General features: G+C 40.0%; 1 protein-coding gene across 2 annotated transcripts; it reads right to left on the bottom strand.

Annotated features, from left to right (window-relative positions):
- Positions 1-2,483: 2,483 nt before the first annotated feature.
- On the bottom strand, positions 2,484-26,163 carry TSPAN3 (tetraspanin 3). Of its 2 annotated transcripts, XM_082452704.1 has the most exons (7): positions 25,897-26,161; positions 12,457-12,648; positions 12,133-12,207; positions 10,508-10,609; positions 8,661-8,813; positions 8,310-8,393; positions 2,484-3,391 (listed from the first exon to the last, which is right to left on the bottom strand). In XM_082452704.1, exons 1-7 carry the CDS (start codon positions 25,957-25,959, stop codon positions 3,299-3,301), a joined length of 762 nt encoding a protein of 253 aa, XP_082308830.1. In that variant the 5' UTR covers positions 25,960-26,161; the 3' UTR covers positions 2,484-3,298. The 2 variants fall into 2 exon arrangements, with proteins under 2 accessions (XP_082308830.1, XP_082308831.1); XM_082452705.1 differs by lacking the exon at positions 8,310-8,393 and having other exon boundaries at positions 25,897-26,163.
- Between the last annotated feature and the right edge of the window lie 438 nt (positions 26,164-26,601).

Raw genomic sequence — 26,601 nt, 5'->3', positions numbered from 1 at the left:
ACTCATTAAATTCAGACATAAAAAGTGGCTCTTTTGCCCTCCAGAGCAGCAGTCCCCAACCTTTGTGGCACCAGGGACCAGTTTTGTGGAAGATAATTTTTCCATGGACCGGGGGCGGAGGGGAATGGTTTCACAATGATTCAAGCGCATTACATTTACTGTACACTTTATTTCTATTATTATTACATTGTAATATATAATGAAATAATTATACAACTCACCAAAATGCAGAACCAGCAGGAGCCCTGAGCTTGTTTTCACTTGCCACTCACTGATAGGGTTTTGACATAAGTCTGCAGGCAATTAATTTATTATGGTCTCTGTGCAGTCAAACCTCTCTGCTAATGATAACCTGTACGTGCAGCCGCTAGCATCACCGTCTCAGCTCCACCTCAGATCATCAGGCATTAGATTCTCATAAGGAGCGCGCAACCTAGATCCCTTGCATGTGCAGCTCAAAGTAGGGTTCGTGCTCCTATGAGAATCTAATGCCGCCACTGATCTGACAGGAGGTGGAGCTCAGGCGGTAATACGAGTGATGGGGAGCGGCTATAAATACAGATGAAGCTTCGCTCACTTGCCTGCGGCTCACCTCCTGCTGTGCAGCCTGGTTCCTAACAGGCCACGGACTGCTACTGGTCCACAGCCCAGGGGTTGGGGACCCCTGCTCTAGAGAATAAGCCCTGGGAATTAGGGTCTCAGGGTAACACAAACTCCTAGTCTCAGCACCATGTGGTATGGCAGAGACCCTGAAGACCCTGAAGCAGGTAGAAGGTGAATTTGTATGGCCCTGGTCAACATGAAGAGATTACCCATCCAGAGGTTCCCAAAGGAAAAAGGCATTTCCATGACTATGACAGGTATTAAGCACAATTTAAAGCTGGCAGGGATTAGAATGGTTTAAATGCCCCAGAGCTACCATCTCCCCTTGTCTTTTTGGCTTCACTGTTAGCACGGTCGATTTGGGTCCAGCTGACAGAGCACAGGAGAGGATGCTCTCTCTCATCAGGCAAGCCAGGGAATGAGCGAAGGACAGCGGTGTGGAATTAGTCTTCTTGGGCCAGTTCAAGGAGTGGGTTACCAATTGGCATATTTTCCCAAAGCATTTTCCTACTGTGGAGGCTCAGCTAGGTAGGTCAACGCAGAAAGAGCTGAGGGCAACCAACACCACAGTCCAGCTATCGCTCACCTCAGCTCCAACCTGTGGCAGGGTAGCCATAGAATGGTACATATGGAAAACTGGAAGCAAGGCCGGGGAGATACAGGACTGGGGAATGGGGAAGGTGGTAGTCAAAGGCCACAAAGACAAGCGAAACATTCTTGCCCAACGTGCAATGGGTAGGAACAAGAGATGCGATGGGTCAAGAGAACATAGCAAATCTACAGTTCTCTAAAATCAGGCGTGTTTTGGTTAACTTCCACTTTGTGAACAGAAGTTAGTTTTTACTCCTCTCCTTTCTCACATCATCTCCATTTTCAGGCAGGACAGACTTGCACAATATTTAGGCATCTTAAAATTGATGGATCCAAAACTGAACATGAACTCATGTCCCTAGATGTGGTCCTTACTGGCTCCATATCTCTGCAACAATTCTGTTTCCCCAGTTGACTGAGCCAGAAACCTGGGACTCATCCTAGACTCCTTCCTTCCTCTCCCTTCTCTCTGCCCCATGGCCAATCAATGATCAAATTCTGCCATTCTCCGTGACTCCTAATTCCTCCTGAGTCCACCCCCCAACACCACCTCCACCAACAGGGCCCCACTCCAAAGAGCCCTCGAGCTCTCTCCTAAACTACTACATTCACCTCACTGAGGCCTCGCGTGGCCCCTTTAGCCCATCCCCACAGCTACAGGGATGCCTATGACAGGTCCGCCTGCACCACTACCATGTTCACACATGGCTGCTTCTACCTTCAAGTAAAATCTGACTTCCACAGGATGTCATGTAAGACCCTAGAGGACCTGGGCTTTGCCAATTTAACTTCTTTTCCCAGCGTTGTATTTTAAGCCCCAGGCACAATGTAGCTCCCTGCACACTCCATTCTATTTCACATTCCTGTGTACCCTCTCCCACAAAGCCTATTCAGCCTCTGGGCTTGGGCCTCTCCTCCAGGAAGTTGCCTCTGACCTCTCCAGGCACCTCTTTTGGGATCCCATTCTTTTACCACTACAATCACTGCACTGTATGGAAATTATCTGCTTCTGTATGTGTCTCTGATACTAGCATTCCACATTCCTTGAAGAGGACAGCACCATCACTGTATCCCCAATGCCATGCACACAGTAGGTGCTCCATATTTGTAGGATATACTGGACTGAAAAGCATCTGTAGTTTTTTGAATATCAAGGCCTTTAGAATTTAGCAACAGATATAATAAAAACACATGCAAAGCATAATGAACTGCAGATAGCACCAACATTTAAAACATTATACTGCTGCTCTGGAATTGAAGTATCTCCAAATAATTAAAAACTACATGTTGAGGGGGTGATACAGAGTTTATTGAATTAGATTTTTCTATTTACAACTGAGATCACATCTACATACTATCTTGCTAGTCTACATGGGTACATTATTTCTAACGAGTTTAGACTTACGATGAATGGGCTCAATCATACAAAAAAACACACGCACACACTCACACTAATTGTTTTAAAACAGTAGTGCATACATTACACTCCTCCTATAAAGCCAGCTTTGATTAAAAACCGCTAGTTTCAAAGATCAGTCTGATTTTGAAGATGAACCAAGATACACGCTGTATGATTCTAAAATCTATTTTAGCCATTTTGTACAGTTGCTATCTTACTGAACTATAGTGTATATTTTTTAAAAGGACACTGATGAGGGGCACCATCTGGTATTAACTTTAACCAGACAGCTGACTGTCTCCCCCTCCCCCCAAAAACCTTTGGCCAAGAGTTCTCCACTGTGAAGACTGAAAGGACCCGGTGATACTTCAGCAGCAGTCCCATTACTGCTTGGAGGTAACAGAAGCAGGTTCATGTCCGCCTTTAATTCTACCACGCTACGCAACTCGCAAATGGTTCTGAGATTAGAACATTTACCACCGTACTGAAACACTTACGGACATGGAGAGTCAGCTAGAACAGGGGAAAAGAAACTCACAGGTGGGTAGGTAAGAAGGTGGACACGTGAAGAGCCAAACTGCTCTGTCTGACACCTGTGTACGTGTGCTTTAACTAAATGAACTCAGGAGGCCAATAGCAGTGGACCTGCTCAATTCACCTTCCAAATCAGAACAAGACTAAAAAAGCTCAGGTTTGAGTTTTCTACTATGCATAGGTTCCACCGGTGATGAGCAGCTCGTAAGCAGGATCTCTACTCCTTCTGCACAATACGATGCAGGCACACAGCATGCCCAGCAGCTGTGGGAAGAAAACAACAACGGAAAAAAAAAGAGGCTGAAAACCCTCTTACAGCAAGTGCGTATTTCTTTGTTGGCAATGGAACTGTCTCTAAGTTCAAAGACCTCAAATCATCAAAAAAGCACTAACAGTAACGGAAGCAATTTCAAATGAATACATTATCTTTTTAGGAACTAAGTACCAAGTTTTAGCTTCCCTGCTTCACATCTAAGAACAATTTGTGAAGCCAGCAGAGAATCAAGTCTCTCCTAGTGCCATTCCCACCTGAATCTAGAGCAGTGCTGTACGAAAGAACTTTCTGCAATGATGCAAACAGTCTATACTGAGCTGTCAAATATGGCAGCCACTAGCCACGTGTGGCTACTGAGCACTTGAAATGTAACTAGCGCAACTAAGGAGTTGCAGTTTTTATTTTATTAAAATTAATGTAAATTTAGACATATGTGGCTAGTGGCTACAGTACTGAACAGCAAAGGTCTAGGGAGCGGAATGATCAAGGCTATGTATGGTGAGCAAATTTAATGGTGGTGTTTTTAAGCATCTGGATTTGGGGGAGATAAACTTTATAACAAACCACAAAATGAAAAGCCCAATACATAAGTAGCCCAAAAGCCCTATGGGGGAAAACCAATCCTGATACCACAAAGTATAGTTTGAAGGTTTTTGTTCCACAATTATTCACTATTTTTGAAATCTAGGTTTGGCTCTGTGGTATTATATACATATTACTTTTTAAAGGTCACTCTTCCTTCATCATTTTATTTTAATAAGGCCTAATCCTTCTGTGGTGGCAAACTGGAATAGTAATGCCATGTTATTTTGGATAAGCGAGAGGATTAAGCTGGATTAAAGAGAAACGATTCTAGAATTTTTGACCTGGCTTCTTACAAAATATAAACAGGTACTAAAGAGCTAAATAAATTAATTTGCTGCTCTAACTTTTCATAGACAGTGAAAGGTCTCAGTTATTTGATTTTTAAAAGGCAGGGCCCTCTGTACATATGGGGTCAATCTAATTTCAACAAAGTGTACCCGATCCATAAACAAGACTCTCAAAGTCTGAAGTAGAAGATTACTAATGAGACACATGTACAGAGAAAAAGGATGTCCTCAAACTGAATTCTCCATGATGAAGTCACACTCTCCAATTTCTGCCCTTATTTATTAGCCTCTATTCTACCCATTCAGGATATATACTTGCTGCTTGAATTCATCAGTTTCATTAATATCAATATTTGCTGAGTGCTTACTAGTGCAAAGCATCTTAAAGACATTTTAAAAGTGGATATTGTTGAAAGTTTACTAAATATCTTAAGCCAATTCTAGACATGTTTAGTATCTAATTCCTAAAGAAATATATTTCCGCTCACTGTACAGCAAAACATTCTTAGAACAGCTATAAGATCAAACACAATTATGTTCCCAGGCAGTGTTAAATTGAGCAATAAAAATGCTAAGCTCTGAAGTCACTGATTAGCTTGGGGAAAAGATCTCTTCCCATCCCCACCTCCTCACATTCCTTTCAGTTGGTTAACTTCTACCTAAGGAGTCAGCATTCTCAAAATGGGGTCTGAAATAAGTATCCTTTTTTTCCTGACTTTAATTTCAATTAAATCAACTTGCACTGATTTAAAAACAATTAAATAAACTTGATAAAACCCTACTCATGCTTGGAAATGAGTCTGTTTAAGAACATTAAATACTACAATTTAAAAAAAAAAAACACTAAGCACTACACAATAACGTCTTACAGTGCAAACCTCATCACTAAGTATTACAGGTCCATTTCCAAAGCTTTGCTATACTAAAATCTCATCAATTATTGAAATTTTCCAAAAACAGATTTTAAAATACCACACAAATATTTTAGCTCCAGTGTGATTTCTTGCAATGAAACTTTCCCCTGTAGTAGTCACATCATGAGAACTAATCTACACTTAGTCCAAATATAACACCCAGCAACTGCAAAAAATGATTAGTAAATACATAGGCAAGTGGTGATTAAAAAAACTGCCAAGGACTAAAATGCTCTATGATACACTAGGTAGGTGGCATTATGGGGAAGTAGGTATTTTATACAAGGTAATTAGAACTGCACACTGAAAACACTCTTTTCTGAGAAAAATTTAGAAATACCTATCAAAAAGTCATCCATATTCTCTGACCCCTCAATTTCATGACTACAAATTTTTTGCTACAGACTTTGCCCATATATACAGAGGATATTCACTACTTGTATTTCTGTAATAGCAACACTTCCATAAGTGCCCATTAATGCAGATTAGATAAATTATGAAGTATGTCCAAAAAATGGAATACTATATTGCCACAGTAGCATATTAATTTGTTTTTAAGAAGGTACAAAAGGTTACATATCACATATTATATGTAACCTTTTGTACCTTTTATGATACTTTTGAAATGACAAAATTTTAGATATGGAGGACAGATTAGTGGTTACCAGGGTATGGGGGAGGGGGCATAGGACAGAGGTGGGTGCAATTATAAAAGAGTATCAGGCGGACACTTGTAGTGTTGCAACTGTTCAGTATTTTGACTGATGATGGATACAAGAACCAAACAGGTCATAAAATTGTACAGAATTGAATACACACATAGAAATGAGAAATCTAAAAAAAATCAGTGGATTGTATCAAGGCCAATATCCTGGTTGTGATATATAATAGTTTTGCAAAATGTTAACCACTGAAGGAAACTGAGCAAGGCATACAGAATTCTGTCTGCATTGTTTCTCAAAACTGGAGGTTGCATACAATTATCTTAAGAAAGAAAGGTAGAAAACTGCATCCTATAAGCTTCTATTTGCATAAAAAATATTTATGTGCTTGTCTAACCACAAACTACTTCTGGAAGGATATACAGGAAACTGGAAACAGTGGTTGCCTCTGCAAGGGGGGATTCGAGAACTGGGGTCAAGACTTGAGAGGGAGGCTTACCTCTTACTGAATGTGTATCTTTGAAGAAAATTTTATCAAATGGGTTTTTCAATTAAGAAATTTTCAAAAAGTTAACAATTAAGATTAATTTCCCCAAAATTAAAAAAAAAAAATCTTAGCCACTCAAGAATTAGCTTCCCATGCTTTGGTTTTAAGTTTTTAAGGAAGAATTACTTGAAATATTTTTTTAAAAAGGTGGTCAGAAACAAGCCACTCAATTTTAACTATCTGGGGGCCCAATCTGAAGTGCTATTCATTTATGTATTTTAACTCATTTTAATGAATTAAAATAGAAGTCAGAAGAGGCAGGAAGGAAACAGCAGTCTCAACCTCCTTCACACTTGGCATACAGACCAGAAAAAAGCAACAAGGCCTTGGGAACCAGTTCTCTGTGAAATTTTGCTTTCGATCATTCCATCTTAAGGACATGCCAACGTTGTGAGACTCCAAAGACTGACAATTCCCATTTTCCCCATACTGCCTTTACAGAGAGCCTTACCCACAGCTGACACTTAAGAGCTTGCCAAATCAAAACCTAGATTTTATTATTATGACCAGACTGTTGAAATATAAAATTTATAGCTGATCATTTGTTCATTTAAGAGGCTGGCTACTCTCAAAGAAGTGAAATTTCTTGCTCATTAAGAAACTAATAGTATAATGGGTGTAGCAAAATTTTAAAAATCTCATTCTCTTATATTTTTCAGATTTTTCTTTCTTGGTAATTTTGGTCCTACCCAAACCTAGACCACTTAACAAGACTAGAACAAGGGTGGGCAGATGTTTCGTAAAGGGCAATACAGTAAATATCTTAGGCTTTGTGAACCAAGAGACAAAATTGGTCTCTGCTGCAACTATTCAACTCTGTCACCATAACACAAAAGCAGTCATGGACAATACATAAAATGTGTGGGGCTCACACAAAAAGAGGCGGTGGGCTAGACTGGCCCACAGATGACCAACACTCAAACAAGAGGTTTTTACTGGTAAATTAAGTTTATGAGAAAATTTCTTCTTAAATTCACCTTTATGCCTTAGAACATCAATGAAATGTAGCTTAACAGTTCACAAATCACACTCAAAATCAAAGGAGACAACGCTTAAATAGTTTTGATACTCAAAACACTACCAAAAATCAATCTTTCCCATTATTTAAAATTGAATTTCCTGTGATAGCTCTTAGAGCTTCCCCACTTTAGAACCTGAAGAAAAGTGCTAATCATTTTTCAATGCTATTACATTGTGTATTCTAACCAGCTTAAGTGTCAATTTGCTGTCAGATTTCATAATAGAATTTAGGAATTTGATCTTCTGAGAATCTTAATTCTTCAATTTGTAATTGGAGGCAGAGTACACATGGAGACGGGGTTCAAGCTTTAGTGATGGTCGTAAGTCATGCTATCCTTGCTCTCCCTCATTTTCATGGCCTTTAAAACCAGGGACTGGATAAAATTGCTCCTGTTACTGTAAGAGACTAGTGTAGTGCCACTAGTCTTGATTTATGTATATGAACATATAAAACCCTTGACGACAGAAAAGCAAGAAATGGAAGGAGAAATTTTAAAAAAGATTAAAATAAAACTTTCCATTTCCAAGCTAAAATACAGCAGTTTGATTTTTTTTTAATTCTGTGAAGTTCTACTGAAGCACTTCCCAAGAATACATTATGACAACAGTTTGTATTTTGAACAAGTCACTCACTAATCAAGTCAAGAAAATAAATAAGATAAGGAGTCCCCTCGCACATGGTTCCCCCATCCATATCTCTGGTTTCTGGGACCATTCTGGGTCTATGTCTAGAGACAGGAAATGGAAGATGCTGGAAACTGGTGTCTGGTACCTCAGTCACTTTCAAGTTATCTATATACACAAAGATTAACTGCACTTAGTGATTAAAACCATTCAGGGTTGACATCAGAGAATCAGTACACTCTGAAAGCTCCTTGGCTAGCTGTGCTTACCTGAATAGCTGCAAATGCCAGTGCTGCCCAGATAACATGCATCATGATTTCTTGTAGCTTCTTCACAACTAGAGCCTCACACCCCTAAAATACCCAAAGTCATCCTCATTAGTCTTTTTAAAAAGTGAAAGCTGCAAGGTCACATATTACTACTCACTGGCAGAAATGGAAATGACAGAAACTAAAAGAGGGAAAAAAGATAATGCATTTGAAAATAATTTATATTAAAATTAAAAACAGCATTAAAGACAAGTAAAAGAAGGTAGAAAAGAAGTTCCAGGTAGAGATAATTCACCAAGAAAAAAAAGCTACCAGGCTAGATTCAAGTGTTGGCCAAGAAACTGAACTTACCTCGGCATAGAGGTCAGAGGGGTGGGCCAGACTGCCATTACAGCTGCTGGCAGTCTCTCTGCAACAGCTAAGAGGGACACTCTGGTTTTTGGTTTCTTTGAACCAGTCTGTATTTTCCCAGTCTGAATAGTTGTGAATTCCACAACAATGCAGCTAACAGAGAAGAGAACAGAGATATTACTCGTCACAGAACACATACCCCTGTGCTGAACTTTAGAGTTCCATGCACTGAAGAGCTTTAAGCTACTTTTAGACCAGTGATGTCCAACAGAACTTTCTGCAATGATAGAAATGTTCTTCGTCTGTATGCTCGGTATGGTAGCACCTAGCCACATGGGGCTATTGAGCAATTCAAATGTGGCTAGTGTGACTATGGAAATGAATTTTTAATTTTAATTTAAATAGCCACATGTAATTAGTGGCTCTAGAACCTCCATTTGAGAAATCATATTGCCCACAAGGGGTAGTTTATAGCTAAGAAAAATCTTTACACTTTGCCTGTTAAATATCTGATCCTGAGTTAAATATTATTTCCAATGACAAAGTATTTAAAATATTTTGTCTGAAATGTCTGGGATTTACTTTAAGTTAATCTAGCGAATGATATGTGGGAGTAATAGATGAAACAAGATTGACAAAAAGCTGACAACTTTGAGGTGGGTTTATGGATACAAAGATCTACTGTATGATTCTCTCTACCTTCAGGTATGTTTCAAATTGTCTACAATAATTTTTTTTTTAATTTTATTTATTTTTTTTTATTTATTTTTATGGGTGTTGGGTCTTTGTTTCTGTGCGAGGGCTTTCTCTAGTTGTGGCAAGCGGGGGCCACTCTTCATCGCGGTGCGCGGGCCTCTCACTATCGCGGCCTCTCTTGTTGCGGAGCACAGGCTCCAGACGCGCAGGCTCAGTAATTGTGGCTCACGGGCCCAGTTGCTCCGCGGCATGTGGGATCTTCCCAGACCAGGGCTCGAACCCGTGTCCCCTGCATTGGCAGGCAGATTCTCAACCACTGCGCCACCAGGGAAGCCCTAATTTTTTTTTAATGGTTTTGTCTGTTATCCTTTCTGGTCTTGCTTTCTCAAGGTATATGAAGACTTCTCACCTCCTCTAAAGTCCATCTGGATGCTGAACTTTCCTGTGACGCGTACCTCTCTTCCATTATCACCTCTTTAGCTAATTATTTTTAAAGGAAAATCAGATGCTTCTTATCTGGCTGTGACTAGGTAATGGTGGAAAAAAAACTTTTCAAGGATGAAGGTAAGATTATCGGACTTGGACTTCCCTGGTGGCGCAGTGGTTAAGAATCCACCTGCCAATGCAGGGGACACGGGTTCAAGCCCTGGTCCAGGAAGATCCCACATGCCGTGGAGCAACTAAGCCTGTGCGCCACAACTACCGAGCCTGCGCTCTAAAGCCTGTGAGCCACAATTACTGAGCCTGTGAGCCACAACTACTGAGCCCACGTGCCACGACTACTGAAGCCCGCGTGCCTAGAGCCCGTGTTCCGCAATAAGAGAAGCCACCGCAATGAGAAGCCCGTGCTCCTCAAGAAAGAGTAGCCCCCACTTGCCGCAACTAGAAAAAGCCCACGCGGCAGCAACAAAGACCCAAGGCAGCCAAAAAAAAAAAAAAAAAATTTATATTAAAAAAAAATAGCATTGATCATTTAGCTTAACGACTCATGTGTAGCTGCATTTGAAAAAAAAAAAAGATTATTGGACTCATCATGAAGCTAACCATGGCTGTAAATGTATACTGCTAATTTACATAGTAATAGAGTTAAGTTTAATGTTTACTCAACAGTGATTGGTCCTCAAAAACAAATTAGCCTCAGAAGAACTCACCTGTCTCTGTACATAATCAATAGCCCGGCTAGCAGCATCAGGGTTGGTTCCATTGTAGGTCTTATATACTTTCTGAATGCTGCGATCAACCTCATTTTCCACCTGAATCAAAACAAAGAATTCAGTCCCTCAAAAATACTGGTAAAAGTAACATTAGTCAAGGCTCCAGCTAAAATGCCCTAATGGCATGTATGCAAAGTGGCAAGATATTTCTGTGAATTTCTTGTAAGAAAAAAGTTTTCTCCCTTCCGGCCTCCATGTAGATTCAGGTAAAACTTCAGACATATTATATCACACACATTAAAAGCAATCACAGAGAAGACTGTGTGCAAGATGGCAGGCTACCAATTTATTCAAGAGGGAGAAAGCATTTGAGCCCTGAGATAGGTGTCCTAACTTATAAATAGACCACCTTCTCTTTCAAATAAGTTTTCAGTGGGTTCTCAGAAGACCTACTCATTTTCCTTTCCTAAAGGAGGTAAAAATTAAACAACTTAAAAAGCCCCCACAAGATACTTTTGGAACAAATACCAACATTATTTCCATTTTACTTATTTAACGTTTAATTAGACTCGGCCAAATATGTAAAAGTAATCAGCAGGTTAAAAAAAAAAATCAGTCCTTAGAAGTGGCACCTTATGAAAAGCTGCAGTTCAATGTATGTGAATGAGAAGACAGGAAATAAACTCTTCATAATGTATTGCCAAGTGGCAACTAAAGTGTCATTTAATAAAGTTTGCTTGTACCAGATTCTCCTTACCCTTCTAAGATGATAGACCTATTTGGTAATTTTATCAGTGACGTGGTAGGATTATAAAATTGATAACCAGATCATAGGTAGGGGCATAATCCACTGCATTCTTTTTTTGGCATAGTTGTCTGGTACTTTATGTAGCAATGGTTGAATATTAAATTGGCATATCATGCCTTTGACTCAAAATCATAAGTTACAATGAGAATAACCCTACTATGCCTTTATAACAGCTCTATAGTTATCCCCAAATTAATTTAAAGCAGCCTGTTTAGCCTTAAATGGTACTGTAGATGGAAAGCAAAAGCAAGCAAAATAGAAAGGAAGGGGAAAGAAAAGAAGAAATGACCAGAAAAGAGGAAAGAGGGGCAAGAAGGGAGTGGCTGGCAATAGTTGCCTTAGTGTTTGAGTTGGTAGGACCCCTTTTTCCTCAGGCACAAGTTGCAGGATTACAACTCCCAATCACCTTTTTCTATGTCCAGGACCAACGCATTTTTTAAAAAGAGGCAATGGAAAATGAAATCCTCAGTTTAGTTCTTCTAAAACAGAAATCTGGGAATCTATATAGGGAATCTATAGGCTGAGGAAATTTGAACAAAGTTCTCAGCTGACCAACTATTCATTTGCAGATCATCCTATGGTCATTTAAAGAAAACTACCTACAAACTAGGACAGTAGTAGAATTAACACTTTGGATATTAAATGAGACAAGAAGTCCTGACATATAATTTCTAATTAGCTTTACATTTTCAAAGCAGTGGCTAAACTGAAGTCAGGCAAAAGAAAATGTTAACTCTGAAAATGCGTTTGTTCTATTTCACTTGAAACACTTAAGCCACCTTTTAAAACATATACATTCCAGTAGACAACATACCTTTGCTCTGTAAACATATCCCAAAACCACTACAACAACTTCTGTGACAAAAACCAAGAGTAGGATGATGACAAACTGTAAGGAAAATGTAAGGAAACATTGTCAAAAACTAAATACAAATGAAAAAATAACTCTAAATACTCTCTTGATAAAAAGCAATTATCTGAGATAACTGCTAGAAGTTTAAGACAAGTGCTAATTCTGTTCCAATTATAAAGAGAGTCAAAGAGAAAATGGTGTTTCATGCTCAATTCAAGCAAGTAACACAAATGAATATTCCCACATACTATGACGACACACGCGATCAGTGAAGAGCTAACTTACCGTGGCAAGTCCACAGCGGCTTTCCCGGATTGTGGCACAGCAGCCAATTAGCCCAATAATGAAGAGCAGGGCTCCTACAGCTATGATCACCACAGCAGGGATGAGAGTGTACACATCTTCAAAGAAGTGGTCATAGTCGTCGTAAGTGATGAAGACATAGGCTCCCACATAGCATAAAATGCCAGCTGCTCCCTGTAGAAAACAAGGCCAGAGCGCTGGTAAAACTCTCCAACCCCTGCTGGTAAAAATCTGCACTATTTCTTAGCATGTTATAACTCAATGAGATTTTCCACCACTTTTAAATCTCTTTGTAGACTTTTTTTCTGTGAGGCTGAAAATTATTCATTAGTAAGAGCATTTCCTTACTAAAGTTGTAAAGTCTTCCAAGCTCCATCTACTTTTCGATAACTGCTGGTTCATCTAGGACCAAGAAACCACGAATCCAGTAAGTAAGACTGATGACAAGAATGAAAACAGGACTTCCCTGGTGGTGCAGTTATTAAGAATCCGCCTGCCAATGCTAAGGGACACGGGTTCGAGCCCTAGTCCGGGAAGATCCCACATGCTGCGGAGCAACTAAGCCCGTGTGCCACAACTACTGAGCCTGCGCTCTAGAGCCCACGCGCCACAACTGCTGAGCCCACGCGCCACAACTACTGAAACCCACGGGCCTAGAGCCCATGCTCCGCAACAAGAGAAGCCACCACAATGAGAAGCCCGCGCACTGCAATGAAGAGTAGCCCCCGCTCGCTGCAACTAGAGAAAGCCCGTGCTCAGCAATGAAGACCCAACACAGCCAAAAATAAATAAATAATAAATAAATTAAAAAAAAAAAAAAAGAATGAAAACACACACACATCCCAAAGGGCTTCTGTAGCTCAATTACATGTCCAATAAGGGTCGGTGTGGAGGTGGGGACTGCCCCCAACAAATGGGGAAATCGGGTACACGTGGCAGAGGCAGGATGTGAACCCAGGCAATCTGACTCCAGAATCTGCATTTATAATCTCCATCTATCGACTTGGGGAAAGAAAATACAATAGCAACTAAGAAGCACAATACCCATTTCTAAAACATTTGCTGTCCTAGTTGAGACTATGAAATTTACCATTTTCATAGCTAGAGGTCTACTTTACTAAAGAACTGTACAAACCCTTTAGGTCTATTTATTCTTTAGAATCATGTTTCTCAAACTACATGAATAGGAATCACCGGAAGATCTTATTAAACTGCAGACTGATTCAGTAGGTCTGGGGGTGGGGCCTGAGATTCTGCATTTCCAACAAGCTCCCAGGTGATGCTGATGCTGCTGATTCTTGAACTACACTTTGAGTAACGAGGTTTTAGAGCACCTAAAGGGAAAGTGAATGCAGAAAGTCATGCAACTGCTGCTACTCCAGACACAATGCTCCAGTTACAGAGTTTTACATACATTTTCCTCTTATCATTGTCAATTTCGCTGTCATTGTGTACCAGCACAATACTGACAGCCCAATGCTGCTTGCTTTTATGTGAATGAGCAAATACAGTGTGAGGTTAAGCGTTAAAACATTTGGTTTAATGAATTATCATTTATAGAGCACTTTGAGACAGTCACATGAAAAGAATTATTTCACCATTCTTCAAAATTTTAACACATAAATCATTAATCTTCAAACTAGAAAAGAGCCTCCACAATGATACTGGAAATATCGTTAACTCCTCTCAACCTGGAAACTCAGTTTATTTCTTAAGTCTGTGGGACCCTGTAAGCTTGGGCGTCATCAGTATATTTTCATATACCAGGCCAATAGAATCATTCAGATCTGGAAGAAAAACATGCCATTTATGGAAAGTTGAGAAAGTAAGTTGATTTTTTAAAAAAATAATAAAGAACTTTTAAAAAGAGAAGACACGACTAGAATAATGGAGGCAATTCAAAAAACCATATTCTTTTTTTCTAAAGCTTTTTTTAAAATTTTATTTATTTTATTTATTTTTGGCTGCGTTGGGTCTTTGTTGCTGCGCGCGGGCTTCCTCTAGTTGAGGAGAGCAGGGGCTACTCTTCGTTGCAGTGCGCAGGCTTCTCATTGCGGTGGCTTCTCTTGTTGCGGAGCACGGGCTCTAGGTGCGTGGGCTTCAGTAGTTGCGGCTCGTGGGCTCAGTAGTTGTGGCTTGCGGGCTTTACAGCGCAGGCTCAGTAGTTGTGGCGTAGGGGCTTAGCTGCTCCACGGTACGTGGGATCTTCCCGGACCAGGGTTCGAATCCGTGTCCCCTGCATTGGCAGGCGGATTCTTAACCACTGCACCACCAGGAAAGTCTAAAAAACCATATTCTTTTAAGACTCTCCTCTGGCTTTCAAGAGGCCCCACTGCTGGCTTTCTTCCTATTTCTCTCACTGCTTGCTGTCTCATTCTCTTCATGGACTCTTCTTTACCAGACAAATGTTAGGGATCTCCAGGGTTCTACCTTCGGCCCTATTTAAATAGTTCTCATTTTGTAGGCTCTCCTTGGGCTATACTAGCCATGGCTTCACCAGCCACTGCAGCTCTCTACCTAAGCCATCATCTCAGAACTACACATCCCCAAGTGGAAGCCCCACAGACACCTTGCCCTCAGCTTACCTCAAACCCTCACTGCCTTCCTGCCCACTCCATTAAACCTTCCCTCATATTCCGTATTTCAGAGCAAATGGCACCAGATAGTTATCTTTTTCTAGTGAAATGCCTGAGAGTTACTCTATTTTCTTTCTTTGTCCTACCTCTGCATCCCATCAATCACCAAACTCCTTCAGATTTACTTTGAAAACACTACCTGAATACCGTAACTTCTCTTCAACCCTCTGCAGTGCTTCTGTCTTAATGTGGGCCTTACCGCTGTTCACCCTAAACCTTACTTGCTGACCCTCCCTGTCCCTTCATAATATGTTCTTTGTATGATCAGTTATTTTTGTTAAAAATATAAAACAGATCAAGGCATTAGCATGTTTAAAATCAAGATGAGGCAAATAGAGTTTAAAAAAAGCCAATTCCCCAAATTTCCATACTGTATGATTCTACTTATATAACATTCTTGATATGACAGAATTATAGAAATGGAAGATAGATTAGTGGTGGCCAACAGTTAAGGACAGGGTAGGGGCAAGAGGGAAATGGATTAGGTTATAAAAGGGCAAACTGAGGGATCCTTGTGGGATGGAAATGTCCTGTATTTTGACTATAAATTTCAGTATCCTGGTTATTGTATTGTACTATAGTTTTGCAAGATGTTATTATTGCGGGAACTGGATAATGTGTAATGGCATCTTTATATTATTTTTACAACTGCATATAAATCGATAATTATAATAAAAATGTATTTAATTAAAAAAAAAAAAAAAGATGAGGCAAATAAGGCCCCTGATAAACTAAGCTGTTCCTCCCTGCTTTTCAGGCTAAGACTCCATTACCTCTCATGTACCCTGAACAACAGAAAGCTGTTATTTCCAAATGTACCACATATCCTCTTACTTCTTTACCTCTGCTGTTCTCTTTGGAATGCCCTCTCTTCATCTGCCTGGGAACTCCTTGTCACCCATTAAAATGCAGTTTAAATATCCCCTCTTCCTTTTGGAAGCCATTCTCCACCATTTCAGGTTGGATTAGGTGCACTTGGTCACATGCCACCCCCTGCACAGCTCTAACAGAGCATTTGTTACAACTGTTGCAATTATAACTATATATGTCTCAGCATGCCTTTAGGGCACAAACTTTGCCTGTCAGTCTTTCAGCCCTGTACCACCATCCAGCACCTAGAACAGTGCCTGGCACATAGAAGGTATTTGTCAAAATTCATTGAGTACACTTCATTTCATCCAGTCGCTTGAAATTGCCCTCCTATCTCAATCATAAAGCTTTGGTTTGAATTTGCTTTGTTTCTCTTCAGTCCAATGCTTATAGTTTTTAGTCCACCATTCAAACAAGATTTGGAAACTTAATCCAGCTTACTGAATTCCTGATGGCCATGACATCTGGAATACATTAGTTTATAAATGCTTCACCTACAGCAACTGCACCTGTTCAAAGACCCTCAGTTCACTGACATACTTACTTTGGTGACATATTATTATGGGATGATGGAAGGCATAGGAGAAGGGAGAGAGGAGAAACAGCTTAATAGTCTGGGTGCATTAACTACAGAAGTACATGGAATACTTAACACTCTTACCAAACATTACTTTTTCTTGACTACATATGTGTGATATACAAACACACTCGTGTATACACACACACATTTTGTTACAGTAAATACTTTTAGTCCCCAAACAGAATTAGAAGAATCCTAAATATGAAGCAAAAAATTCTGTCCAGTTTGTCTTCACTAGTCATCTCTCTATCCTTTGGATTCTTAGCTTTTCTTACTCTAATAGGCAATCTTCATTTCTTAAATGGCTTGAATTAAAATGAATTCCATCTTTGAGCTGCTAGTAAATGAAATTTAAGACCACATAAATTTGAAAAAAAAACAGGATAAAACTGGAAGATATATGTACTCAACAATTAATCTGAAGCATGGGAAAGTGAAGAACCATCTGCATTTTAAACATGAAATGATGAGTTTTCAACCTAAAGAGATCCCTATAAGGCTTACACTTGGTGCTGCCTGGGAGTGGGCCAAGTGAAATGCTTCCAGTGCGGCCATCCTCCACCCATACAGATAACGAATGCAATGGAAGGCTAGGAGGAAATGCCATTTGTAAAGCCGCCTGTTCTTTTCTAATAGACTTGAAAGCAGTTTCTTTTCCCAGGCTGCAAACTAGTCAACATCCAAATCACACAGCAGAGTTGAAAACATAACGCTTCTGTTTTGACAACATACATTGGGAAGCAACTTAGCAGTTGCACACACCAAAGCAGAAACTGCACCGATTGCTGATATGAAACTAAATAAATCAAATTACTGATAGAGACTGTCTCCTAAATTGAAGGTAACTTCAAAAATTTCTTCTTTTAACGACATGTATATATAGTGCTTAATATAAGTTGTATAATAAACAATTTATGAAATGACATCAATTACTTTGAAAATATAGAGAAGGTGTCCCAACAACAGCTGAAAACCTAAAAACAGCAATAAACAACTGCTTTAATGACATCCAACCATCAGTATGAAAAACATAGGTAGAGCTTATATGGTAAACGGAAGAAGGTTATAAGTAATTCCTAACTAGGGACTTGGTAGTCATGCAGATTTTTGATATAGGAGTTGTGGCTATTAGAAAGCCTAAAAGGTAAGCAGGGTTAAATCCTTCTGAAGGGTAATGCTGGGATTGAGATCTATCAAAGGATCTGGGCTTTGCCAACAAACCAGCTGCAGTGGGGGGAAGAGGAGGTGCAGTAGAAGAGGGAATGAAATGTAGAACTTGGAAGCAGCTGAACTGCATTAGTCACCGCTGAGAAAATCTGAGTCTATAAGGAGGATTTGTGCCAGGACAGTATACTAAAAATATTCATCCTTTTTACAAATAAGTGAAGGGAAATTTAAGGGAAAGGCTGAGAGCTGAAACTATAGAAAAAAGAATTTTTTGAAAACCATTCTTCTTTACCTTTTAATAAACTCATGTTCTAAATTAAGTCACAAAATTTTAAAACTTTAGGAAAGCCAGTGCTCTTGCGCAACACCAAGCTGTTCCTCCAGAAATAAAGCTACCTGTCAGAAAACTTTAGAAGTATGAGTTCCAGAAGTATGACACTTCACTTTATCCTTTTACCCTTCCACTACATATTCAATACATACAAATGTGAAGCCCCTTTAAAATAAGAAATTTCAACGTTATGTAAGATTGATTTTTCTATAGTTTAGAAACCAGTGTTTTGGTTTTAGAAACTAATTGTTTTGTTTTTGTACTTTTGAAATCCTCTGTGAAAGATGATGAAATGCTACAATCCACAAAACTCCTAAATTCTTTACTTTTCTAAGGAAGAAGGAATATGAAATGAAAGGGAGCACGTCAACCACAGTGAAACTTGCCACTGGAATCGGGGAACATTAAAAACAAAACAGCCTTGTTACAAGCCAGGAGATAAAACAGCTCTGTTGTGAAAAGTGCATCTATATGGAAATTTAGAAATGTGAAGGTGCATCCCACATCCCACAGAGCATATGGGTGAAGATAAAGCAAAGAAGAGCAGGAGTGATTTTCTTGCAGTGGTATACAGTAGTCATGGATTCATTTGTAGAAGGGAAAGAATCAGGACAGTGTAAAGAAGAGGGGACCATCTGAAGTCATTCAGCTAAAAAGCAGAGTGGCTCACAAATTCTTGTTGCCTGCAAGAACTACTCCTTCAGTGTGATTTTTGCCTCCAACAATCAATTGGTAAAGCAGAAGCGACTGGAATGTTGGGAGAAAGAGTAGAAAGACCTGGCAAAAACCACCATGTATTCTAGACTTCGTAAGAATTCAGATTTCAAAAAGCAGAGAGGGGAAAAACAGCATCAGAAATCCGTCTTATGTACCTATCTTTTAACATTTAATTCAGAGTCTCCTGTACGGTCATATTAGTTTTCCATGTACCTCGCTTCTCTCCTACAAAGAACCCACTGGTAATTCTATGCAGTGCATTTCTGAAAGCTTTTCCAAACTCCATCCTCCTCGTGCCATTACAAGTGTCTTAAAATCACCTCAAATCTTTCAGCATTCTACTTACCGTAATACTCTCTAGTCAAACGTATTTGTTTCAATTCTGACTTACTCTGATGAAATACTTCATATCATTAAATATAATTACTCTTACCAAGTCCAATGCCTGCATATTTCATTTACTCTTATCACTCAAGAAAAAAAACTATCCCAAAGATTTCAAATCCTCTTTCAGAAATTAAAGCTACTCTAACCAAAAATTTCTGAAGCTATTAAAATATATCATTTTCAACCTAACAAATTGGTCAATAATAAAGGCAAGCAGTATTCAAAGATATGTAAGGGTACAGAGAGAAGAGCTCACAGAAGTATAGATTAATATAGAATAATCTTTCTGGAGAGCTATCTGGCAACACATTATTGGCCTCAGCATTTATACTTTTGTACCTACTAACTGCACTTCTAGGAGTCTATTCTTAAGAAAATAAGTCAGATGGAAACAAAGATTTGTATAAGGTATGTTCATCAAAATGTTATAATATTATAACAAAATTATAATAGCAAAAACAAAAGAAAAAACCCTAGCATCCAGAGGTATATTTGCATTATAGCCCTTAAATATGTTAAAGCATAATTTAGTAATATGTTTGTGGTGTGTTAGGGGACAAACACACTTACATGCAGACATTAAAAAAAAGGAAAAAAACCCACCAAAATATTAATACTGGTTATCTCTGGGTGGTGGAATTATGGTAACGTTAGTTTAAAATACTTTTTAGTGTCTTCTTTAAAAAGCAAATATATTATTTGCATAATCATAAAAGTAAATATTTAAAATTATATCTGAAATTGAGACTTTGTTGTTCTTTCACAGAAGAATTCTTAGATCTGTCCTTAACCACCAACATAAAATAGGTATCTCTTCAATCCCAAATATTTTAGGCACTTCTGCAAATCTTCCCTGTTTATCACTTTTCTTGGGTCTGCCTAGCTTTGACTCATCTTTAGATGTGTTCTGACTATCTAACACAATTCTGATCCTTTCAGTACACATCTTCCCCCCCCCCCCATAAATGTCACCTATCAAGGAGACAAGTAAAAAACAAACAAACAAAAAAACCCTACTTGGACAGGTAAAATTTTGACAGTAAGCCACTTCCGCCATCATTATCAGTATCACCATCATTATTGCCATTATTCTTAAAGAAAAAGTATTTTAATCCTTTAAACCAATATTACTCCGATGATATTCCAAAGGTCATGTTTCTCAATTTTGTCCTATTTTCACTGTTTCTGTACTTGGTTTTTTATAATCTTTGTTCATCTAGCTTAACAAAGTTGTTCTATTTAATCCAATTTATATACAAGAATTGAAAGACCCCAAACGTTCAGGTTGCAATGAAATTGGAGATCTGCAACTGCCACAGCCACATTATTGTCACAGCATGGAAATTAGGTATTTTCAGATTGCAGGGCTCCAGGGGTCATCTGAGAAGCACATAATTTAAACATGCATTTTTCTTTGAGACCCTCTGTCCTCATACCCTACTCTAACTGTAAAGAGTCAGTTATTACTACTGGAGCCTGAGGTCCTTAAGCTTTATAATAGTAGAGTTTGTCCTTGCTTGGGTTATGTGTTTAATCAGTAGCAGCAACAATGTAAAATACGGTATGTCAGCATTTACTATAGATTCCCTTTCAGTAAATCAAGAACAAATACATCAATGAAAATAATTGTTCTCATCTACTGACTCTACCAAACTATTAAGGAGGGGGAAGGAGGAAAGAGATGATATTTTTAAAGGAAGACTTGAGACTCTCCACGAGTATAAGGGGAAGGAGGAGGGGGAGGGGGAAGGGGGAGCAGCTAGAAATTAAATTCAATAGAATATTAAATGATTTTGCCTGTCTGACCCCTCTTCCTATAAGCTGTCAGAAAGCAGGAACTGTAGCTTTTTGCATTTCTCAGAAACATGTAAAGCACAGATATTCAACAAGTATTTACTGAGTGATGATTCTTAGAATATACTTGTTTGATGCAAGTATAAATTTTATGGAATAAATTTTCTGCAAAAATCCTAACCTAAGTTGGATCTTATGGAATAAAATTCATTAAAATATTTCAAAGCATGATAAATATCCTGAAGAGCTAATAAACAACCTTTTCCTTAAACTGCCAACTAAAGAGAGCTTTCCTGACTAAGCTCCCAATGCTATGCGCTCTTCCAGTTAATGATTACTCAGAGCCACAAGGCACTTGGTATGGTGGACAGCTGACTGAGAATGTAGTAAGACTGGAAACATTCATTTTCTTAACTGTCAAAGTTAAGAAATAGGTCTCCTAATATTTACCATAACTTGCTTTTCTTCTAGTGAATTGAAAAATAACTAAGAAAAAAGAAATCTGTTAGCTGAAGGTGTGTTCCAATGACATATTCTTTGTCAGAGCAGTCATTCATGATGATAGGAATACAGGAGGTGGACAAACAAATTCCAGGATGTTAGATGAAGGTTCCGGTTTTAAAGTATCATATTCTCAACTCAAATGTGCAAGATGTGCTAGAAAACACAAAATATGTATATGGAGATTTGTGAAGAAGTCTTCCTTGAAATATTTCATTATAAATTTTTATCTTTTAAACAAAAGCATGAAAGTATAGTTAAGCTTTCTTTTGGTAATTTGAACACACCAAGTATATTCTTGCCTTAGGGCTTGTAGGCTGTTCCTTGTCTTAAATGTCCCCCATCTCCTCCAAATCACCCCAAAATCTGTTCCTTCACATATTCCAGATTAAATTTCACCTCCTTGGAGAAGACTTCTTTGCCAACCTAAAGCAGCCACCCAATCACTCTATCACATCACCCTGTTTTAAGTCTCTGCATAACACATCACTATCTGATACTTTCCTTGCTTATTTTTAATTGCCTTGCTCCACCAAAAAAAAAACGTTCTGTAAGAACAGAGATATTCATTTTTCCACCATTCTATCAGTAATATAAGCACAAAGTAGGTGTTTAAACATTTGTGTTGTATTTGTTTAACAAAGCAATTTTCCTTAATAATATGTATTCACAGACGGAAGGGTAATATGAAACTTTTTTTTAAGATAAGGTAAATTTTAATGCTTATATAAGGCTTTTAAATATGATTTGTATGTAAAGGGTATTTCATATGAGTGAATGATGATTAGTGAAGGTGCCAAAGTTGTTTCCAAAAGCATTTAAAAGGTGTTTAACCTTGTGGTATTTCCCACTCCACAGCTGTGTTAGCATTACTATGGCCTTTCATACTGATGAAAAACAACACCCTAAGCAGATGTGCCAGACTATAAATTCTGCAAGCATGGACAAAGCTTTCTCCTGTAGTCCCTATAATGCCTAAGACACATATGAGCAAAATAAATACTAGCCAACTGGTTTTTCTCGCAGGGTAGGAAAAGTAAAGGTAATTTGTATAACATGGGTCTTCATTAAGTACTCAATTAACTTGCCAGAATAAAAACCTGAAATTATAAAGTACTGATTTAAACTTGTTTTATATGAGGCCTCCTGGGTCAGATCAAATGACCCACTGAATTAAGACTCTTCTCTGACCTTGGTGCAAAAGTGTAGTTTAGAGAAGAGGTTAATGACTGTTCCAATAGCCTTCAAAATTTAGTCATGTAACTCAAACACTCCTGTCTTCCAAAACTTATCATGGGTCTAGAACTAATACGCTTACATTTAAAGCTATGCCACTCCATAAAAAACAAAGAGATCCAAGTTGTACCTCCCTTCCCTAGTCCAAAATTACCTTTCATGCTATAGGCCCTAATATTTTGGAATTTGGTGAGGCACTCTCAATTTCCACTAAGACAACCTTCAGGATTTTAGAAACCACTGTTTCCCCTTTGTCTGTGCCTTTCCATAGTAACTTCCTTAGACTGCACTGTCCAAAATAATCTACACCAAGTCAACACTAACAACTTTGGCTGTCAGATCATTTAATGCCGATCCTAAGTATTTCAAGTACGTATCTATTTCCACATCACAGCTCTTTGAACAAGCTGCCAAGGAACCAGGATATCATGATATAGAGAGGTGCAGTTTAAAGATGTTGACAAAGCAATTAAACTTTAACACTTATCAACAATCAGTCATTACCATCCGATAGTGAAGAGCCAGTGCAACAGAGCGTGGGCAACTTTGCTGAAGTTGCCCAAGGGAACCTAGATAAACTTTAGAGATGCTCTGTGTAGGGAATGCTTATTCTTCCACTTACAGATTAAGGCATTAAAAGGAGGAAGGGGCCACTATATAAGAATATACTTATTAGAACTGAAGAATGCATTACAAATTCCCAGGAAGAACAGGTTAACATCTGTTTTATGTACTTCCTCATAATGACCTAATTTTTTAAACTGACAAGTTAAATAGTGTAGCTTAAATGCTGGGGCAGGTTTTAAACAAGGTTAAAATCAGTGTTTTAGAGCAAGTGAGTCTAACACAGCCTAAAGAGTTCCTTCCCCTTTCCAAATCTTTTGAAATTCCCCTTTGCCCTAACACCACAGGCTCTAGAGCACAGGACAGCGTGGGTGTGAAGGCTGGCTCTGCCCCACCTTGCGTGTGCCCCTTTAAGTAAACTTTAATGTCCTCATCTGTAAAAGAAGCACAATATTCCCTGCCAGATGGAGTTGTTATGAGGATACTCCATGTAAAGTGCTTAGCACAGTGCCTGGGTTTAAAAAGCACTCAAATATTAGCTATGATTACCAACATCATCAGATTCCAATAGTTGGTCTTAAACTAATACTTTGGTGCGAGACATATCTAATATTGCTTCCTCCTTAGTTATGTTGCACTAATCCTGCTGTATGCCACAATTTTTTTCCCTGCATGTCTGCTTAACTTCCTCATCACAGCTCACAAACGTTTTATTATCCTACTAACCTAGATAAAGAGTGTTTTTACCACACAGTTTAACTTCAGTCTTGGCAAGAAGCCACTATGAAAAGCACAACTGAAGTTCATCATAACCTTCTTCACTAAGTGCCAATAGTACCTATACTTAACATAGTTTCCAAAGATTAATGAACCTTTGAATTAACTGCTATTTTAAATGAAAATTTAATTATTTAAAGAAAATGGCTCCTGCATTTCCAATATTTTGTTTCATTAGCAATTCCAGTCCCTGAGCTTGAAGAGCCTAGAACTCACCTGACAGTACACAGACTCTTCTCCAAAATCAAAGTGTTATGCCCATAAAAATCACAAGGAACTGTAAAGGCTACAAAGCTAAGTCTATACCTAAGAATCTTCTTATCTAATAGTGTTTCTCTTCTGGAGAGCCCTGGAAACTCTTTTAGCTTTTAAAAAGGCTTGTAAGTCAAACTAAAGTATAAGAAACACTGCTCTAATTGGAAAAGAAATCATGGAAACATCAATGACACGTGGGTGATTCTGAACAGTACTATCGGCCCTACCAGTCAGGATTCTTTCCATCACACCGTAAATATCCTGAAAGACTCTGTGGCAATACATGTGTGTAGTAAGTGCCTTATTATATGTAATTATCCTTTTATGCTACAGCAGTCAGGATATGAAAAGTTTCCTCCTCTGTTGGGGGAGGGGGGAATGGGTTGTAAGAAGAAAAGGATTCCTCCTAATTTAGGTATGTTTGTGGGAAAGAGTTGAATGGGGACATACAAAAGTATGGGAAGTGGGAATGTTCAAGAAGTGTCCTGGGGACTGGGGACAGGGAAGTGTGTCCAGGACAGCAAGTGTTTAAGAACATGGTCAATGGTGAGGAAGGAAAGGTGACTGAGCACTTCAATTGCAATACCAAGAGGAGGCTGAACCTTAATCTACTGCTGAAGCTTTTGGGGTGTGGGAGGGTGTTTATTTTTTAAATGAAATAAAGTGATGTGAGGGAAGAAATGCTTAATAAGATTTATCCGGGTGCAAGGTCCAGATGAACTAGAGGGTGGAGAGACTGACAGGAATAACACAGGTTATTACAAAAGTCCTTGGCGAGATAAGGACCTGAAGTAAGATGAAAGGGCTATAAACACCCCTTTCTTTGAGGGCGTGTCCAAAATATTCATAAGCCACCCTTCACTGGAAGTGAACTAACTCATCGCTTTCAAGATCTTGTGACATCCGAGTCATATTTAACCAAGGTTTATAATCTCAGGCTACCCATCCCCAGGACCAAACAAACAGACTGATTTTCTTGGTTACAGGATTATTTGGCTTCTCAAGTTGAAACCGTTCCGTTTTCTGGGCTGGTAACCAGTCAACCAGTTCTCCATACACAACAAGCTCTAAGGCAAAATCCCTCACCCCTGAGTCGGTAGCGTCCCCGCACTTCTGCACCATTTGCTCGCACGCCTCGGGGCTGCCACTGGAGCTGCCAGGGCTCCAGGCCCCGACAAAGAAAGCGGAGCCCGACCCTTTGGGGAATATCCTATTTCGAGCCTGGTGTCCTGAAAGAATCTGCAATGAGAGCTCTCCGTCCAGCAGGCTGTTCTGGGGAGGGGGGAGGCCGGGGGGGCCTCTCAGCGCCGGCCCCTGGCACAGAGCTCGTCGGCGGGGGCATCGGGCCCGAGCGCGGAGGCCGCAAGAAGCCCCCGAGGGCTTCCTCTCACCGCCATCTACGCCCGGAGCCTTCGTCCCGGCCAGGGAGGGACCTAACGAAGCGGCCCCCGCGCCTCCGCCACAGGGCCCCCTCGCTCCCTCACTTCCTCAGCGCCAGCCCCGGCCCAGCCTGGGTCCCCCCTGGGCCCCATAGGCGCTTCAGCCGAGGCCTCCTTCGGGCCGCACGGCCGGCCCCCCGCCCTCTCCCGCCCGCCGGCCACGCTCACCCAGAAGATGAGGTTGAGAAACACCAGCACGGTCTTGGAGGAGGTGATGCCGCACTGGCCCATGGTGCCGGCAGTCGGCTGGGGCCCTGCTCGGCGAGCGGAACGCGCTCACCGAGCGAGGCGTCAATGGCGACGGCGCCTCCCCGCTGGGAACTGCACGGCCTGCGAAGCGTTCACCGCAGCCCCCGGCGCCGTCGCCCACCCCTAGCCCAGCAAGCACCTCGCTCCTCCGCGCAGCCGCCGCAGTCTCCGCCCGGCCACGGCGCCGCTCCCCGGCAACCGAGTCCCGCCTCCGGACCGGCAGCTTCAGCCAATCACTCCCGTGGTGGCTACAGTGAGGCCACGCCTCTTAAAGGAGACGAAAGCTCAGCGTCCTTCTTGGCCTCTGGCCGCCCTTGGGTGCAGACGGCTCCTTAGGGAAGTTTCAGAGGACCAAACCCAGTCCCCTCCTATTGAGCTGCGTTTACTATGCCAGGCTTATAGGTGATTCAGAGTCCGAAGAACGCTGTCTTTCTACCTAGCCCGTTGTCCCCTAAGGAGGTCGGAGACACTAATATCTTCCACTCCACATCGCGATTTTCCTGACAAAGTAACACCTAAGCATCGTCTGGGAGAAGTGCAGTGAACATCAACAAATATTTATGGAGAACTTATTTTGCCAAGCGCTAGACTAGCGCTCAGAAGAGTCATTGGAAAGGAGAAAAG

This window comes from Balaenoptera physalus (genome assembly GCF_965194825.1).
Source record: "Balaenoptera physalus genome assembly, chromosome: 2".
Lineage (NCBI taxonomy): Eukaryota > Metazoa > Chordata > Mammalia > Artiodactyla > Balaenopteridae > Balaenoptera > Balaenoptera physalus.
This window is presented reverse-complemented; position numbering and strand designations above follow the sequence as displayed.